At 48.0% G+C, this 19013-nt stretch overlaps 1 protein-coding gene across 10 annotated transcripts in view; it reads right to left on the bottom strand.

Moving 5' to 3' along the window:
- The window catches only part of ADGRB1 (adhesion G protein-coupled receptor B1), a 280813-nt gene that overhangs the window by 87291 nt on the left and 174509 nt on the right, over positions 1 to 19013 (bottom strand). For 8 of the 10 annotated variants that reach the window (XM_015617986.3, XM_015617989.3, XM_015617992.2 and 5 more), the window contains one exon: positions 291 to 432. In XM_015617986.3, the coding sequence (XP_015473472.1) occupies positions 291 to 432 (142 nt within the window). The remainder of the gene's footprint in view (positions 1 to 290; positions 433 to 19013) is intronic. The other 2 variants (XM_015617987.3, XM_015617994.3) reach the window with 1 other exon arrangement.

The following is a 19013-nucleotide window of genomic DNA, read 5'->3' as shown; positions in this document are numbered from 1 at the left end:
GGGGGGAAGGGGAGACGAAGGACGGCGGGGAAGGAAGGGGGAGGGTTATGCAAAGCCTCACGCTGTGTCGCCACGGTCCCGGTGACACCGGACTGCAGCAGCAGCAGCGGCAGCAGCAGCGCTCGGGGCTGTCCCCGCCGCGGTACCCGAGAGCCGAGCGCCGGGGATGCTCCGCTGCATCCCGGGCGCGTCCCCTTCCCGCCCGCTTTATTCCGCCCTGTCCCCCGCGTGTCCCCACGCCTCCCCGGGCCCTCCGCTCCTCCCTCCGCGGTGCCGCCGGCGGGACTCACCATGTCGGGGTTGAGCTGGGCTAAGATGGCGAAGGCGGAGAGCCGGTCACACAGGCACTTGGTCCGGGAGGCGTCGAGCGGGACCGTTCGGCAGCCGCGCCAGGACCAGGCGCCGGGCGGAGAGGCGGAGGCGGAGGCTCTGCTGGAGGGAGGAGAGCAGGGAGGGAGGGACGGGGCGGCGGAGCGGGGAGAGAGGGAGAGCGGCCGTCAGGGCGGGCGGGGAGCGGGCACCCCCCCCCCCGCCGCCCCCATCCCACCAACCCCAAGCCGGACCTGCGTCTCCATCCTGGTCCTGGTGCTGGTCCGTCCCCGGGTCCCCCCGCCCCGCTGTGACCCTTCCATCACCCCACACACATGTGAACCCCCGGGCTGCCCGGTCTCACGATCGCAATACACATCTCCATAACCCTATAGCCCTGCCCCAAACATATCCCATATACACCCCACTAACCCTAAAGCCCTCCAATCCCACGTGTGCAGGTGTAACTGCACAGCCTCATCCCACACAGCCACCCCATGGATGCATAACCCTATAGTCCTGCCCCACATATTCCACATACACCTTCCTGACCCTATAGCTCCTTCCCACATATCCCATACACACCTCCCTAACCCTCTAGCCCTGTGCCACATGTCCCATATACACCCTTTTGCCCCTATAACCCTGTCCTACTTATCCCATGTGCACCTTAACCCTACAACCCTGCCCCAACATACCCCATATACACCTTCTTAACCCTATAGCCCTTTCCCACTTATCCCATATACACTTTCTTAGCCCTCTGCCCAGTTCCACATATCCCACATACATTTCCTTAAGCCTGTAGCTCTGCACCACCTTAACCCCATAGCTCTGCCCCGTTTATCCCATACACCTATGCACAACTTCCCACCCAAACACGGCCCTATAGCCCTGGGACACCACCATAGTGATCCCCATGTGGGACACATGGGTAAGTAATCCTATATCCCTGTCCCTACATGACCTGGACACGCCTCCCCATCCCTATTGCCCTGTCCCACATGTCCCATTTATGGATATAACACTACAGACCTAAAATACACCTCACTCCCCCCACAACCCCATCTCTCACCCCATACACCCCCAAGCCCCTGCTCCACACCCCATATAGATGTGTCTAGACCACCCCCAACTCACAGCTTCTCCCCTCCCCTGTTCCTTCTCCAAAGGCCGGGCCAGGAGCCTCCTCAGCCCTTCCCCACATTCCCAGAGCTCTGGGCATGGCAGGGATGTTCCTTCCTCATGGCCAGGGGGACCCGAGGACATCAAAGGGACAGATCCCTGCCTCCTCCTGGCATCTTTTCAGGCTGGGGAGAAGCAGCAGAATGGGGAAGTGGCCATAGACAGGGAAGTCTCCATGGTCTTCATCCCACAGGTGGGGTGGTGTCATCAGGAAAAATAATTGCAGCCCCATCTCTGTGTGAACACAAGGGGCTAAGCCAGGGAAAAGGGGAATCTCCTGCTCTGCCTCATGTGCTGGGACAGTGGGGACCCAAAAAATGCAGTCATTTTCCACCCATTGCTTCTGTGTCTTGTTCTGTCCCATCTCCTGGGATGTGGCCACACAGGGAGTGCAGATGCAGAGAGCAAGTGCAGAAATTCATTAGATGGAGAGAAGGTCAGCAGCTCTGTGCCTATCTTGGGCTCCTGAGACAGGATGTGGAGGCAGAGCAAAAGGGCCATCTGCCTTCACTGAAGGGACATGAGGAAAGATGTCCCATCTCCACAGCTGACCATCCTCAGAGGAGGGGACCTCAGCAGCAACGCCAGCAGCGAGCCCACGGCAGCTCCAGATGGAGCCAAGCTGCTCAGCAGCCTTGGGTGCATCACAGATGGCCTGGACAGCTCTGTGCTGCTGGCTCCAGAGACCTGCCCTGAGTCACAGACAAGTTCTTTGCAGGTCTCCACTCGGTGCAGGCTCTGACCTGCTCCTCACACAACGATTCCGAGCCTCCCTCCACCTCCCTGTGCCCCTGTGGCCTGGGTGACAGAGCACCAGCACATCCTGCTGGCATTATCTGCTCAGATCCTGTTCAACATGTGACACTGAGCCTCCCTCAATTACTTCTGGCTTGGGCTAGAGAACTGTTCATAGTTTAAAAAAAAGTAAAATCATAAAAAATACCCAAATTAATTTTTACTGTCAAAGTTGTAGGTAATACCCAGAACCTCACCCAGAGCTTTCTCAATGTCTGGACCCTATTAAATGTCTGAATGTTCCATCCCTGGAAGTGTCCAAGGCCAGGCTGGATGGGGCTTGGCACAACCTGGTCTAGTGGAAGGTGTTCCTGCCCATGGCAGGAGGCTGGAATTAAAGAATCTTTAAGGTCTCTTCCAACCCAAACCATTCTGTGATCCTGTGGTTCTCCATCCATCCATCCATCCATCCATCCATCCATCCATCCATCCATCCATCCATCCATCCATCCATCCATCCATTCATCTCACGGGACATAAATCTGTCTTCTCTGGATCAGCAGCTCTTCACTGATTTTCTCTGAGCTGTCACATCATCTCTTGGGAGACTTTCAGACCCTGGCATTGCTCTTTGCTCTCTTTCATGCACCTTCTGACATTCCCCAAAACCCTTCTTGGAAGGGACCAGGAGATCCAAGGCCAGTCTCATGGGAAATCTGAGTTCTGTATCCTCCCCTCTGTGTCCTGCTCGAATTTCCAAGATCTGCATTATTGAGCTGTTCTGTTTATCCACTGTCACCAAGAAAAATGCCTTATTTATGATGTGTACAAATAATGACAAATTCCCAGACTCCCAACAACCAGTTCTGTATTCTCCTAGAAAGTATTAATTTAGCTTGACAAAATCTATTTTCCATAAGTTGATTGCTATTAATGCCTCTGTTTTAATGAGCATGCTATTATTCAATTATAATCATAATATTACCCACAATCCCTAAATTTCTGGATCCCATTTCAGATGGATATTGTGCCTACGGCAGATGTGAGGCTGCTGTGCTTACACACACACGCTCCCCTCTCCAGATTTGGGGAACTCTTCCACCTTCCTTTTCCTAAAGAGCAATGATCCCAAATTAGTCTTAACCTGCTCTTTTAAAATCCTTGCGTCCCAAATTGCTCTGTCTTGTTACTCTTGCACACATCTCACTTTGCTGGATGATGTATAGCAGGTTTTCCAGCTGCTGGTGTAATGAAAAGTATTTCATTAGGCTGGGATGTGGATTAAGGAACCAGGCTCTCTTCCAATTACAGAATACAGGCGTTTATTGAAATTCCTGCATTATTATAAATAAATCTGTCATTTTGAGCTAGTAACAAACCAATGCCATCAGGATTTATTATGGGTTTAGTAGAATCTAAATTTTGCTTTTTATTCATCCTTGCTGTTCTGAAGAATGAAATTCCTACACTTTCCCTATTTTCTTTTTTCCCCTCTTGTGTTTTTCAAGCTTTTAATTTGCATTGCTTGCTGTCAATTTATCCTTTTTCCAGATTTCCACAACAGCTTTTACTTTCCCTCTGTAACAGACTGTTGTGGGGCTTTTTCTGTAGATATTGGTACATTTGGCTTGTGGTAGGGATTTTTTGTTAGCTAAAGGTTTTTTAGTGCTCTGTTTATCTTTCTCATTTATGGGTTTGAGGGTATCTAAAAAACTGCTTTTAAAAGGCTCCTATCTATAGAATTCTGGAATCACAGAATAGTTTTGGAAGGGACCTTAAAGATCACCTTTTTCCAACCTCCTGCCATGGGCAGGGACACCTTCAACTAGACCAGACTGCTCAGTATCCCATCCAGCCTGGCCTTGGACACTTCCATGGATGGAGCACCCACAATTTCTCTGGAAAACTTGTGTCAGCACCTCTCTGCTCTCACAGGGAAGAATTTCTTCCCAATATCCCATCTTACTCTGCTTCTCTGACAGCTTCAAGCCATTCCCTGTGTCCTGTCCCTCCATCCCTTGTCCCAAGTCCCTCTCCAGCTCTCCTGGAGCCCCTTCAGGCACTGAAGGGGGTCTGAGCCTTCCCTGGAGCCTTCCCTTCTCCAGGCTGAACAACCCCAGGTCTTCCAGCCTGTCCTTTCATCCTCAACTCTATCCTCAGGTTTTTTTTCTGTTTAAGCAGCCTTTCCCAACAAACAGAAATGCTTAAATCTCCCATTTTTAGAGCATCAAATTTGTGCACATCACCACATACAGACACCCTCCGCCCCAAGGAACCTGAACTCTCTTCAAATGTGGGAATGCATTTGCCCTCACATCACTTCCAATCCCAAAGTCCAGCTTTACTCATTTACCAGCTTTCAAAGTAGACTAGGACAGATCTGGGCCATACATCAACAAGAGTAACCTCATCCAAAAGGGAAAAAAAAAAAAAGAAAAAAAAGGGAAAATAAATCAGAAAACCAACAGGAACAGGAAACCCCAGGGAAAGTGTCAGAAAACAAATAGCACTCCCCAGATGCTGTGCCTGGTCTCACACTCCCATGGCAGAAAAGCTGACAGAACAGCACTGAATGCAGTATCAGGATAAAATCTATCCAGGGCCAAAGCCACACTTGGCACAGCCTGAAATCCATTTCTAGATGCACACAGAAAGTGCACAGTGATACTGAGGCAAGAAAAAAATTAAAAATTAAAATAACCACCTTTTGCTCTTCAAAGGCCTGGTCTGGTGCCTGCTTATTTATCCTGCTGGACTCAAAGAAAGCAATTGGATCAAAGCCATCCAGTTCTTGCTTTAAAAGCTGCTATAAGTCACATAAAGGATGGGTGATGTGGATGAGCTGAGTCAGGAACTTGGTGTAAATCACCTCAGAATAAGTCCAGCTACACCATTTAATGGAAAATGAAAATCTGGCCCTCATTACTAGCAGTGATTATTAATTAATTAGTCATTACCAGTCATTAAACCACTCAAATGCTCCAAAGAGCATGTCCATTCCTCTGGTTTTAATCTCCTCAGAAGAATAACTTTTCTTTCATCCTTTCCTTCCTTGTTGCAAATCTCCCTAATTACCTCTTCTCATTGCCCTGAAATCCTTTGGATACAAACACCTCTGCACCCTTTGGGGATGGAGCTTGGAGATGGTTGGGAAAACAAATTTGGAGGTCAAGGATGTGGCAGAAGAGCCACCAACCTCTTCTCACTGATTCCCAGTGTGGATGAAGAATCCTGGGATGGTTTGGGTTGGAAGGGATCTTAAAGATCACCTCGTTCCATCCTCCTTCCACCATCCCAGAGTGCTCCAAGCCCTGTCCAACCTGGCCTTGGATAATTCTAGGGATGATGCAGCTTCTCTGGGCAACCTGTGCCAGGGCCTCACCACCCTCACAGGGGTGAATTTCTTCCTTGTATCTGGTCAGAAACTCCCCTCTTTCAGTTTTACATCATCCCCCCTTGTCCTGTCCCTTGTCCAAAGTCCCTCTCCAGCTCTTCTGGAGCCCCTTCAGGCACTGGAAGGGGCTCTGAGGTCTCCCTGGAGCCTTCTCTTCTCCAGGTGAACACCCCAACTCTCCCAGCCTGGCTCCAGAGCCAGCCCTTGGAGCATCTCCGGGTTCTTTTCTGGACTCATCCAGCAGCTCCACATCCTTCTGATGCTGCAAGTCCCAGACTTGGATTTGTTGGATTTGCTCCAGGTGAGGTCTCACAATAATTCCTTGTGATTTTGGGTTGTCCCATTCATGGTTTGTGACTGTTTGAGCCTGTCCAGCATCACCTGCTGCAGACCCCATACTCAGTGCCACGAAGAGGGATCTAGTGGGATTTCTCCAAGGTCCAGGGGAACACATCTGATGGAGTTTGGGTCTTGCTGGTTGCAGATACCTGCCCAGATAGTGCTCGATTCAACCATCAAGTGTTACCAAAAACCTCCTAGTTCAGTGCAGACTTGAAATCCTTAACTCAAATTTCAAAATTCAATCACTGGATTTTGCCATATAAAGATTATTTCACTGGCAGGAGTTCAAGTTACAAAGCAGATAGATTGAAAAAGGGCATGTTTCACATTTGAATACAAAATTCATTCACCCTGGGCCTGATGAAAAGCTCTGGAAGACAATGGGCTATTAATGAACCGGTCCATAAGGAGAGGAATATTTGTGTGTTCGTGTGTGCCTGCCTGTGGGTTCAGGTTTCATTTGTAAAGCAGTTGAAAAGCCTTTGATTCTACCAAAAAATTACACTGGGTTTGTGCTGGGAAATCCGTGCTCAAAGCTCAGAGGCAAAGAAAAAGAGCAGAATTCGACTTCTTCACAAATATTGAATCCAGGTACGCTAATAAGGGAGCAGAATTATTTTCAGGCGGTCTCCAGAGTGGAGGCAAGAAAGAGGAAACTCTACTAAAGGGAAAACGTGGGTAGAATATTAGAGCAGAGTGTAGTCAGAGTGATTACAACCCAGTCAAAAAGGAATTGTAGAAATCCCTGAACCAGACTGGCGTAAAAAACATTGGATTGGGAGGGTGAGCAGGGAACCTGACAAGTTGGTTCTGTCTCTCACATCCGTGGTCAGATTTATCTCCGGTGTAATTCCAATGATGCTGCACAGGAAAATGTCCCACCATATGTTACAACATGACTCTGAACATTGTCTGAGCACTTGATGGGGAAAAGCAATTAAGCACTGTCTTGTAGATTTAAACAGGAGCTAAGCACATGCTTAAGGACTTTCTCAAATAGAAATGCTGCTCTGAGCAGGAGTTTGCACAACTGGAGAGCTTTTGTTGTGGGAAGAGTCACAGAGCAGGGAGAGTTTGTAAAATTGGGGTGGATATTTGAGATGTGAGAAATAGAAGGAATATCCAGACGTTTTTTCCAACCCAAAGAACTCCGTGGTTCTCTGACTGTTCTTGTTTCACATGGGCCATTCCCCCTTCTCCAACTCCAGGCAAGTGCTTGGCACGGGTCCCGCTGGCAGACTGATTATTAATTTGGAGAACAAACCAGAGATGAAGTCAAAGTTAATCCTTTTTGTGGGATTCCCAAAAGCAATTTTCATTTCCAGCCACAAAGGCTGCCCCAAAGCGCCTTTCAGACACTTTGGCTCTGCACAATAGCCCGGGACACACAAAAAAAACCCCTGCAATCATATTTCTGCAAAAAGTGTGTCAGAGTCACTGTTTGTGCAGGACCTCGGGGCTGAATTAAAGAGTGGATGGTTCCTAAGAGAAAGGGACATGAAAAGGTTTGAAGCTTCAGGAAAAAAAAAATAGGCTGATTAAAAATAAAATAAAATAAATCTTTGATTGGCTGCTGAAGCAGTTACAAAGGATCTCATGCCAGAGAGGTAAATGCTGAAATTCATTAAACACTAAGCTAAATAAGGGTTTAAATCAATCTTTAACACTGCAGCTGCTTGGAATGTTTTGGACACCCTCAGCACCAAAGCAGTGATCGTGCTTTGCTTAGTTGAGACCTTCCTAAGAACTAAATAAAACCAGCAAAACTCTTTCACAGGGGTCATTCTGTTATCCAAGAGATAATTTTCCCTTTCTGTGATCAATCCACTGGTTCAAAGACAGGCTGAGCTCTCAGTTATGCTGCTGAAAATCCTGAGAGACATCTCACACATCCAGCAAGGCGGTGTGGGCTTATTGGAGCAAAACCAAACCTCCTGGAAAAATCCTCCACTTCTGAGCCTCTGAATTTGAAATGTAGCACAAGTTTGGTAAATCCATGTAGCTCAAAATGAAATCTGAAGTTCCAATGAAATAAAGGATGGCCCAGCAATTTCCCTACAGTCATTTAAGGAAATCAAGCATCATCAGCCTTGTTTAGATCAAAGCCAAAAAAGCCAAATGTGTCCTGGGCTCCTGGGATAGATCCCCACGGTGTGGGGAGGTCAAGGGAGAGCCCCCTCCACTCTGGTGAGACACAACCTGGAGTGCTGAATTCAGTTCTGGGATCCTCAGGGCAGGAAAGATGTGGACCTGTTGGGATAAATCCAGATGAGGCTTCGGAGATGCTCCAAGGGATGGAGCCCCTCTGCTCTGGAGCCAGGCTGGGAGAGCTGGGATTGTCCAGCTGGAGAAAGCTCCAGGGAGACCTCAGAGCCCCTTCCAGGGGCTCCAGGAGAGCTGGAGAGGGACTTTGGACAAGGAAATGGAGTGACAGGGCCATGGGAATGATTTAAAACTGAAAGATGAGAAATTCAGACTAAATATAAGGAAGAAATTCTTCCCTGTGAGGGTGGTGAGGCCATGGCACAGGTTTTCCAGAGATGTGTCTGTCCCACCCCTGGAACTGTCCAAGGCCAGGTTGGACAGGGCTTGGAGCACCTGGGATAGTGGAATGTGTCTCTGTCCATGGAATGAGATGGTTTTGAAGGTCCCTTCCAACCCAACCCATTCTATGAGAAGGAAACTGAGACATGCAGGGAAGATACGAATGGATACAGACCTGGAAGAGGGCACTAACAGAGCTCTGATATTTGGAATAAACAGTCAATAAATATGTCCACACATCCCTTAGCTGAGTTTTCTGGTTTTTTTTAAAGAAATTAAAAAAAAAAAACCAAAAAAACAACAAAACAACACAAAACCACCGTAAAATTTGCTGCTAAACTACTCAGATTACCCAGTTTCCTTACAAGTTCTGCTCGGCACTGATGCCCTTTTTCTCACCTCTACCCCAGGAGCACAGGCCTGGCACTGAACAGAACAATATTCTGTGAGTCTGAAAGGATCAATAATCACAGCAGAAGCTATTATTAAATTAGCTCTTTTAGAAAAAAACCAAAAAAACCCCAAAAAAACAACAAAAAACAATGAAAATGGAAAATGTGGAAAAGGAAGAAAAAACATACTCCTCATCCAGTTTTTTGGCACAAGGAAACTGAAACCAGAGCAGGATTATTAATTTGATTTTATTTTTCAGACCCCCTAATTCAAGGTGGTTTGGGGTGATTTCCTTCAGAACTGACAGAAGCAGAATTAACAGCGATTTAAGAAAAGATTTGTGACCTATGGGAAATTAGGAATATTTGGGATTTCCTTTTTATGTGTGTGGGAGAGAGGGACAGGAAAAGATAGAAGGAGGTGACAAGCAATCCCTTTGCCCAGCTGTGAATTCACGAGCACAGCAAACTGAATTGCAGCGTTTTCAGGGGACAAGGTTACTTTCTATCTGCAAATTAGGCCCAGAAAAAATGAAAAAAAAAATATAAAAAATAGAAAGAAGAAACAGCCCATATGCAGCCTCCAGTCTGAAGCCTTAATTAACATAAACAATGTTCAAACGCATAAAGAAATAGATATTACCATTGAAATAAAGCATATGGCTGGTTAAATACCCTGAAGATTATCTGGAGATAATCTTTTCAGGCACCAGAAGTGCAGCTGACGCTGAGCTCTAATGATTCTCATCACAGGGCCCCGGCCATCCCACCGGAGAGGGAGCTCAGCACTTCCCACCATCACCGGCCTCTGGGGTCTGGATTCCACCTTTCAAATCCAGAGCTTGTGGTGGAGAATTAATGAACACTTTCCCTCTTTGCAACCCTGGCTCCACTGCTCCAGAAGAAGGCCTGAAATGCAGGAATCATCTCTTGAAGGAGAAGCTTGTGCCATGGCTTGGTGTCCAAGGATCTGCCTCAATCAAGGTTGTGTTGGATGGGCATTGGAGCAACTTGGTTTAGTGGAAGGTGTCCCTGGTGGAACTGGGTGATCTTTAAGGGCCCTGGTGGAACTGGGTGATCTTTAAGGGCCCTCCCAACCCAAAGCATTCTCTGGTTTTGTGATTGGGTGCACAAGGAAGGTGGGGTGGGGTGGGGGTGGAGTTTGCCACTGGGCCCACAGACAATTTCCGACAATTTCCTTGTGTTCCCCTGCCAATGTTCTTTTCCAAAGGCAGTCACAGGACAGATGTTTCATTGGGATGAGTACCCAGAAGGATTCCTCTGTCCCAACTCAATATTCCACTGGACAATCCTGAATGTGTCAGAATTTTCATACAGAAAATGTGATGCCGTGGACTAGACAGAGGAGAAATGGAGAAACCTAAAAGCACTCGGCCTTGTGTCCTCTAAATCAGAAACAAAATCCCTGTGAGGTGCCACAATGTTCCAAACCACTTCAAAAGATAAAACTTCAGGTGATAAAACTCAGGGGAATATTCCTTCCTGACCCATCTCTGGAAGTGTCCAAGGCCAGGCTGGATAGGGCTTGGAGCAGCCTGGGATAGTGGAAGGTGTCCCATGGCAGGGGCTTGGAACTGGGTGATCTTAAAGAATCCTTCCAACCCAAACCACTCTGTGATTGAATTACCCCAGTTCTAGCAGTGGTTTAATAATTACAAATCTGGTGGCTCCCACAGCACCTAATCAGGGTCAGAACTTGAAGTATCATGAGGGTTTTTTGGTTTGTTTTCGTTTTGAGGGTTTTTTGGGTTTTTTTCGTTGGTTTTTTTTTTTTCTGTAAGGCATATTTGGTCTTTTTGTCTTGTGGAATTTTTTTTTTTTTTTTTTTCCTTTAAAAGGATGACATTTTCCAGCTCCTCTACAGAATCCTGTGAAACAGAAACAGAAAAGCCGACAGCTCCCTATAATCCCTAGGCTTCATGGCCTTAAGAAGAAAAAAAGGAAAATAATTCTCATGTTTAGCCACACTGCAAACGATGCTATCATCAGGTCAGCTCGTGGCAGTGGCTGCAAAGGATGACCTTGGACTGCTTCCATGGAATTATCAAATCATGGAATTGTTAAGGTTGGAAAAGATCCTTAAAATCATCAAATGCAACCAGCACCATGTTCACCACTAAACCACATCCTCAGGTGCCACATCCACATATTTTTTGACCTCTCCCGGGAATGGTGTCTCCACCACTTCCCTGGGCAGCCTTTTCCAGTGCTTGACTACCCTTTCCATGAAGAAATTTTTCCAAATGTCCAACCTAAATATCCACTGGTGCAACTTGAGGCTGTTTACTCTCATTCTGTCATTTGTTACTTGGGAGAAGTATCTGACACCCACCTCACTACAAGTTCTTTTCAGTCTATTCCCACAACAGATCAACAATTTATTAATCTAAGTCTTTATCCTCTGCTCTTAAATTTCTTATTTTATCCAGAGCCAGAAACACCTTTACAGCATTTCTGGGATCCCTTCAGTGTAAGAAATCCAGGCCATAACTCCTAGATTAGGAGTTAGCAGTAAGATTGCAAATAAGATTTATAAATAAAACAAAATTGTGCAATATTCTAAATAAATTTTATAAATAAGATATATTTTTGGGCAGAGCTGCCCATTGGATCTTTTCTGATACACCAGGGTATCAGAACAATTAAAATGATAGAATCGTCAAATAGTTTGGGTCGAAAAAGATGTTTAAGTCCCACTGATAACACAGAACTGCAAAACCTACCACTAAACTGTGTCCCCAAGTGCCACATCAACACATCTTTTAAATCCCTCCAGTACTGCTGATTTAACCAATTCCCTGTCTTGCCTAAACTCAGTGGGTATCAAGATCACCTTGGGAAAAAGGAAAAAAAACAGGAGCTACTGTGAAAATATTGTAACCAGAGGCTGGGACTTTCTGAAGCCGACTTTTCCAAGTGGAGGGAAGTGTATCAGTGGGACAAAAGGGGGATGGGAAGATGAGCAGGAGGATGGCTGCTCTCATTACCATATAGGGCTGCTTTCCAGCAGAGGACAAGGTGAGAGCAGTGAGTGATGGATCTGCCACCCTCCCACTCCCCTGTGACATTCACAGCTGCTTATCCAGGCCTTGCAGGGTGCTCCTCTCCAGGGGCAGCTCCTTGGGTGGCCTTGAGCTTGCATGGAAGTGTTTTGGCAGGTCCTGGAAGGCAATACCAGGAGCCAGGGCTGGGCTGTTGTCCCCTTGTTGTACCACCCTGCAGGACCCTCCTGAAACTGCCTGCTTGAGCAAACGTGTTGTGTGCACACAGAGATGTTCAGCTCGCTCCCTCAGCTTCCACATCAGTTCTCCTGCTATAATTTCACAATTCCCAAGAGATTCCAGAGACTTGGGGCTGGTTTTACAGTTATTCCCTCTCCAGCTGGGAAGGATCAAACTGGATCATGGCTCAAAAGATGGGACTCTGCTTTTCTATTTAACAAAAGATGTGGCTCCACATCAGGAATTAACCTGTAGCTGGTCCAGGCAATCCTCTTTCTCTGCCCTGAATAACAGCCAGTCATCCTATAAGCACTCCTGAGAAACTGGGAAATTTTCCTGTTTTCACAGAAAACAGCAATCAATGCACCCAAGGGATGAGCAGCAGCTTTGTCACATGTACTGAAAATATTCCAGGGAAAATCCTCCAAGGAACCGAGTGCATTAGCAGGATCCACCATCTCCTGCACCTGGACATCATGCTCCCACGCTCAAGCCTCATGGGAAATATGGGAAAGATGGGAAAACAAGGTAGGGAAGGTTTTTGCTGAACGTAGCAGGTGCCAATAGAAATGTAGGACGTTGCAGCCAGCAGTGAATGAGCTGGAAATGCTCCCTTTGGCTGCTCAAGGATGAACAAATGCACTTGGATTAAAGGCTGGGAGAGCAATGCAAACACCTGGGAGGAGATGTCTCGCTCACATCCTCTGTTCTCACGTGTCCTGTTCGCTGCTCAGCACTTCCAACTCCATGGATGACCCCAACAGATCCTAAAATCCCTCAGAGCCCCCAGACCAGCCCTCAGTCAGAGCTCGGAGGGGCAGAAGGATTTACAGAGCCACAACCATCACCCTGTGTTTGCTCACACCAAACCTTGGCAAAGGGGCACTGGGATTGTCCACTTGGGGATTTTGAACCCAAAATCTCTGGTACACGGGACTGAAAGGAGAGAGGGAGACAGAAGTTTGTTGCTAGCTGGGAACAGAGAGCCTGCAAGTCCCAGCTCTGGTCCAGATCTCCTGTCCCTTGTGCCCTCTGTTTTTCAGCCTCCCCCTCTCTGAAATATCCATCCTGATGCTCTTCCCAGCCTTCCATGGCAAGGCCAGGGATGGAGACAGGCAGATTGCCTCTAAACAGCACTTCCCAAAAGAGCAAACAAACAGTGCTGCCAACATCCCAGCCCTGTCTCCAAGAGCACAGGAGGCCCCAGGGCCAGGTTGGGAAGAAGGATGGCTCTCCTGCGACCAAAACCCCAGCTCCAGGGGATGCTGCTTCTCAGAAACCTGAATCAGAACATTTTAATGGCTGAGCACAGGGCTAGAGGATAAAGAGACAAAGAAAAATAAATCAGGCGGATGACAGAGGGGCTGGGAATGGGAGGAGGTAGCAGACGGTAAAATAAATTAAATCAAGAAGCAAAATTAAGGTGCTGCAGGCAAAGATGAAGATGCTGGACTAAAGATTAACCGTAACCAAGATGGAAATGTGGCCCTTTAAAAGGTACAAATTGCTTCAATGCATTTCACAAAACCCACACAAATCTCCTAAGAATAAAGTTTTCACAGATGCAGCTGGATCACAGTAACAGAGATGTCTGGACCTAAGAACTCTGGATGGTTTCACGCTCCAGTATTTTCAGCTGAGAAGGGGAATTAAAAGCAAAGGAAAGGCAATCACCCTAAAATACTGAAAGCCGTGCACTGAAGTAAAGGAGAGGGGATGCAAGCAGTCGTTAGAGAAGGGTTTGGCACAGTACAGATAAATTCTGGGGGTATATTCAAATCATTCTGAATCCAGGGAAGCAGCCAAGCCCTTTGGGGCTGTCTGCTCACCCAGCATTTCCTAATTTATCTCGTGCCAGCCAGCTCCAAAGGAATGGTGTGTGAACTCGACGTGGGAGTGCACCTTTCACACCTGCTCCTTCACAGCCCAAAGCAAGAGACAGCTCTGCCAACATCCCCATCAAAGTGGAGCAGGTGAAGCAGGTTCACCCCTCGGCTCCATCCCTGGGAGCAGAGGATCCTCATCCCATCACAGCACATCAGGTTTTTGCACTGCTGCACATTCCCGTTCCAGGATTGCCGGGAGAAAGGTCTCTCATGCATTGCCACCTCCTTTCAGCACAGCATCTCACATTTTCCACTGCAGCCTCTAAGACCCTGTTCCTGGGAGGGGGTGGAGGAACTGGAGGGGGTTGTGAGGTTCAGTTTTTTAGAACCTTGAGGTGTTTTGTTCAGATGTTCTGGTGAGAGTTTCCTGGGTGATACAGACTTAGGAGCACCCACAAAAGCAGCATGGAATGATTTGGGTTGGAAGGGACATTTAAAACTCATTGTAATGACCAGATTAGACCAGGTTGCTGAAAACTGCATCCAAGCTGACCCTGGACACTTCCAGGGGTGGGGCAGCCACGATCTGGCTGTGTGAACCTGTCCCTTATGGCACAACCCTTCTCCTGGGACAAACACAGCCTTGAGCCTTGCTGTTCCTGGCAGGATTCCCATGAGAAGAACCTCAGGGAAACACCAAAATCAAACTCAACATGCACTTCAAGCCTCCAGCTGGACATCAGAGAGCTCTGAGCCAGGTGAGAGTGCCACAACACAGGTACACACCCACACAGGGACGTGGGGATGCTGCTCTGAAGATGAGAAGGTTTCATCAGTGCGAGCTCAGCTTGCTGCACTTTTTTCTCCCTGCCACTGCTCCTTCCTTTCCCTTTGGCCTCCTTTTCCTCTGCACTCCACGAAATGAGCATTTCATGGGAGAGGAGCAGCCAAGTGAAGCTGAGCTGGCAGCTCCTTGAACGCATGGAATGCCTCCCTCGTTCCCAGCTCGAATTTTAGAAAGCAACATCTGCCTGCTCCTGAAGGTCATTTGGATCCTGGATCAGGGATGCTGCACCACCTCCTCATTGCTATGCTGTGCCTGGAGCAGCCATAATGTCCTGTCACATAAAATGCTGCTTCATTACAAATTTTGGGAGGGAGGGGGCAAAGAAAACGCAAAGCAAACGGCAAAAACCCACTCAGGCGGGACCGGTGTGATTCCTGCCCTGACTTACGAGGGTGTAGAAAGAATCCAGAGGTTTTGCTTTGGATTTGGATTTGAACAAGAGGAGGAAACCTGTGGGAAATGGAGATGATGCTAATGCAGTGAGGGGGCTGGCGCAGTCGTGGCTAAATAAACGCTAATAAATAAATGCTGATGTTTAAGATCGCGCTGCCCCCTCTCCTTGAACAAGCTGTTCCCAGCCCTCCTGGGGGCTGATCTGATGTTTTCTCACCAGGGGGGTCGATGTAAACATCTCCCCGGTGGGAAGGGCCCGGATGGATCAGAGGGAAGAGGGTGAGATCCCTCGGGAGGAGTGGGAACAGAGCGACTCTGAGGCAGCTGGATTCAGGCTGCCAGGCACGGTACCTTGTCACAGCTTGGCAGCTGCGAGGATGCAGGGATTCAGGGATTCAGGGATTCAGGGATGCAGGGATGCAGGGAGCCACCAGCAGCAAAGCAGAGGATTGTAGCAAAGCTAGAAAGCAGCAGAGCAAACTTCCCTTCTCCAGCCTGCATAGGCAGGAGCTGCAAACACAAATCAAGCTCCAGACCTGCAAAGCTGGCAGAGGTTTTCCTGCAGGAAGATTTCCCCTGCCACTCCATCCCAGTGGTTTTAAGTGGACTGCGTGACTGTGGCCAGGTCTGCTCTAATTCCTGCTTTTCTGCCACGGGTGTCTGGGAGGAAAGGCGTGGAGTCACAGCACCCCAGCGATTTTGCAAGGAGCAGGAATAAGGAGCAGGTGCTGAGAGGAGCGACACGGATCTGCTTGTGCTTTTGTCAGGAAAGCAGGTCACGGGGGAGGAGGGGGAGTCATTTCCCAGCTTTGCTACTGCAAATGTGTTTAACCAAAGCCACGCTGGTACCCAAACGCTCTGCTGGCCCCTCTGGAGCTCATGTAAAGAGGGATTGCTATCAAAACCTTTTAAAGCCACTTTCTGCTAATGAAAACGGCTTGCAGAGGTACAGGCTGGTGGAAACCTCTCTACTCCCAGCAATATGTCTTCATTAGGCTTTCTCCTCTCTCCTCCCCATCCTGCTGTATCTCTGTACATCTGGAATCAGAAAGGACAGAGAGTTCCCCAAAAAAACCAGGCAGTGGACTTGGCTTCTGTTCTGTTCTGCTCTGCTCTGTTCTATTCCGTTCCATTCCATTCCATTCCATTCCATTCCATTCCATTCCATTCCATTCCATTCCATTCCATTCCATTCCATTCCGTTCCGTTCCATTCCATTCCATTCCATTCCATTCCATTCCACATCACTCCATTCCCACTTTCAGTGACACCCCTACCTTCAGCCACCCACCTTTCCCAAACTGGACAGATGTTGCAGCATCTGTGCAAACTCGCACTCAACTGTCTGCTGTGCTTTATGTGCTGAGGTTTCAGCTGAGGTGCAGTGACAGGTTTGGGAGAGCATTCATCCCAGAGGGATTTTCTGACTTCCCACTGAGTGAGAAGATGTGGAATATTCCTCAGCTAATTAAATACTTGCCAATTATAAGGCAGCACCAATGATGACTGTGCTGGCTAAAGCAATTTTTACTGAAAAATGTCTCTGCTGTCCTGTCTGGGGTTTGCAGCACCGGGAGTGGCCTTTCTTGCAGGAATTGCTGATGGTGCAGCAGCAGGCACAGTCCTAGGGGTGAAATGTCCTTTATATCCTGCCCATCCACCCCCCTACAACCTGCCCAGCAATAAAAAGCACATAAAACACTGCCAAACACATCTATCTCTGCCTCCTCCCTTGGCAGGGCGATCATTTCAGCCCTTCCTCTGCACCTCCCGCAGACCTGAACAGATTCCCTGGGCTCTGCTTCCACACTGGAACATCCTTCCAGAGGGAGAACCAGCCCCTGCTGCTCAAGGGCTTTGGTGCAGGGATCAGGATGGGGTCTGTAGCTCCCAAGTCCCCCTGAGACTCGTTGATATCTCATGGATTAAGCCAGTAAAACTGAACGCACTCAGCCCTGCTGGCACTCTCCTTGCCAGGGCCCAGGGGAGGCAGGGAGCACGGGGGTAAAGCCAGGCACTATCACCATCACAGATGAAATGCAGAATCCCAGAAGGAAGCTTTCATCCTCTGGCTCAGGACTGCTCATTGCCAGGGTGCCTTCTCTGAAAGCCAAGCTGGCACCTGGAGCCAGGAACCTCCAAAGGAGCAGATCAGATTGCAGAGGGTGGGAAAAGGGAGATTCCTGCTTCTGCAGCTCCTTCAATTCCAGCCAGGACAGTGGGTAGAGGAGAATGTCCAGAGGAGAGAAGGAGATAAGCATCAGAATTAGGAATAAAGGAATAAACAGGGAAGATTTTGCAGAGAAGAAACTTTCTGGAGCCACCAAGGAAGCAGAACAAGTTGGGGAGAGAGACAGAAGAGTCAAGAAATCAACGAGGGTCTGATGGTGTGGAGAAAGTTGACCAGAACATTTGGTTTGACACTCAGGAATCCTGGAAGGAAGAAAGTTTGGGAACCACAGTGCTAAGGTGCAAATCTGTCTGTTTTCTCCCCAGACACTCCGAAACGTCCCTGCCAGCACTGCTGGTTCATGAATCGAGGTCATCCACACAGACTGAGCAGCGAGCAGACAGGTAGGTTAGGACCGAAGGGAGGAGGCTGCTGGTCCCAGCCTTCACCTGCCCAAGGGTAACAGAATTGAGCAGGAAAAGTACAGTTGATGTGACAGCTCCCACTCCATCCTCCTGTTTGATCTTCCTTTCTTTCCTGAGATGACAGGCTGTGTCAAAGTGAAGGAGCACTGCTCACAAGCTGGGGGCTCCCAGGCCACCTCTTCTGAAAGCTTTTCTGGGGTGGGAGGGAGGCCAAGAGGACAAAAATAAATGCTCCTTGTTCAGGGCACCTGAGAGCGGGTCCCCACGTCGCTCCTGCTTCAGAGCAGCAGAAAATGTTCTGAGAGTTTCTGTCAGTTCTGCTGTGTTTTGAAGCCTCCAAAGCAAAGTGACACTTGTCATTGGACCAACACTGCTCCCTCCTAAACCCTCCAAAAACACTCATCTGGGTAAAGGCAAATGTAAAAGAAAATTCAGAGCTGTAAGTGACCTAGAAAAGGAGATTTTTTTTATTTTTTTTTTATTTTTGTTCAGCTCCAGTTGCAATAGCAGCACGTTGAAAGCTGCGAAATGCTCGGGCATGGCAGTAATAGGAGTCATGTAAGTCCTGCTTCACAGACTGCAGCAGCAGCAGGACAACCTCAGCTGCCTCCCAGATCCCAGGAGGAGCTGGCAGAGCTGGCAATTAGCAAAAGCATCTTTTGCACTTGTAAACTGAACGAGTTGGGCAGGAATGAGCAGGGAAGCTGGGAAATGCCCGGTGCTGTGATACCATTTCTAACAACTCTTGTGAGGTGCTGATGCCTGAGTGGAGACAAACACAGCAGCCCTCCAGAAGCGGGGGTGGAGAGGGGGAGTTCTTTTTATAGCTACCTGGAAAAAAAAATCAAAAACGATTTTGTTCCACAAACAGGATATTCCTGGGAACGCCGTGGTGGAATGCACATCACCATCACTTCAAACTGAATTTTAGGAAGAATTTCTTTACACAGAGGGCTGTCAAACACCAGAACAGGCTTCCCTGAGAGGTGGCCGATGTCTCAAGCCTGTCAGTGTTTGAGAGGGATTTAGAAAACTCTCTTAATAACTTCTGGATAGCCCTGAACTGGTCAGGCAATTAGAGTTGATGATTGTTTTAGGTCCATTTTAACTGAAAATTCTATTCTATTCTATTCTATTCTATTCTATTCTATTCTATTCTATTCTATTCTATTCTATTCTATTCTATTCTATTCTATTCTATTCTATTCT

The sequence above is a fragment of the Parus major genome, chromosome 2 (assembly GCF_001522545.3).
Source record: "Parus major isolate Abel chromosome 2, Parus_major1.1, whole genome shotgun sequence".
In the NCBI taxonomy this organism is placed as follows: Eukaryota; Metazoa; Chordata; class Aves; order Passeriformes; family Paridae; genus Parus; species Parus major.
This window is presented reverse-complemented; position numbering and strand designations above follow the sequence as displayed.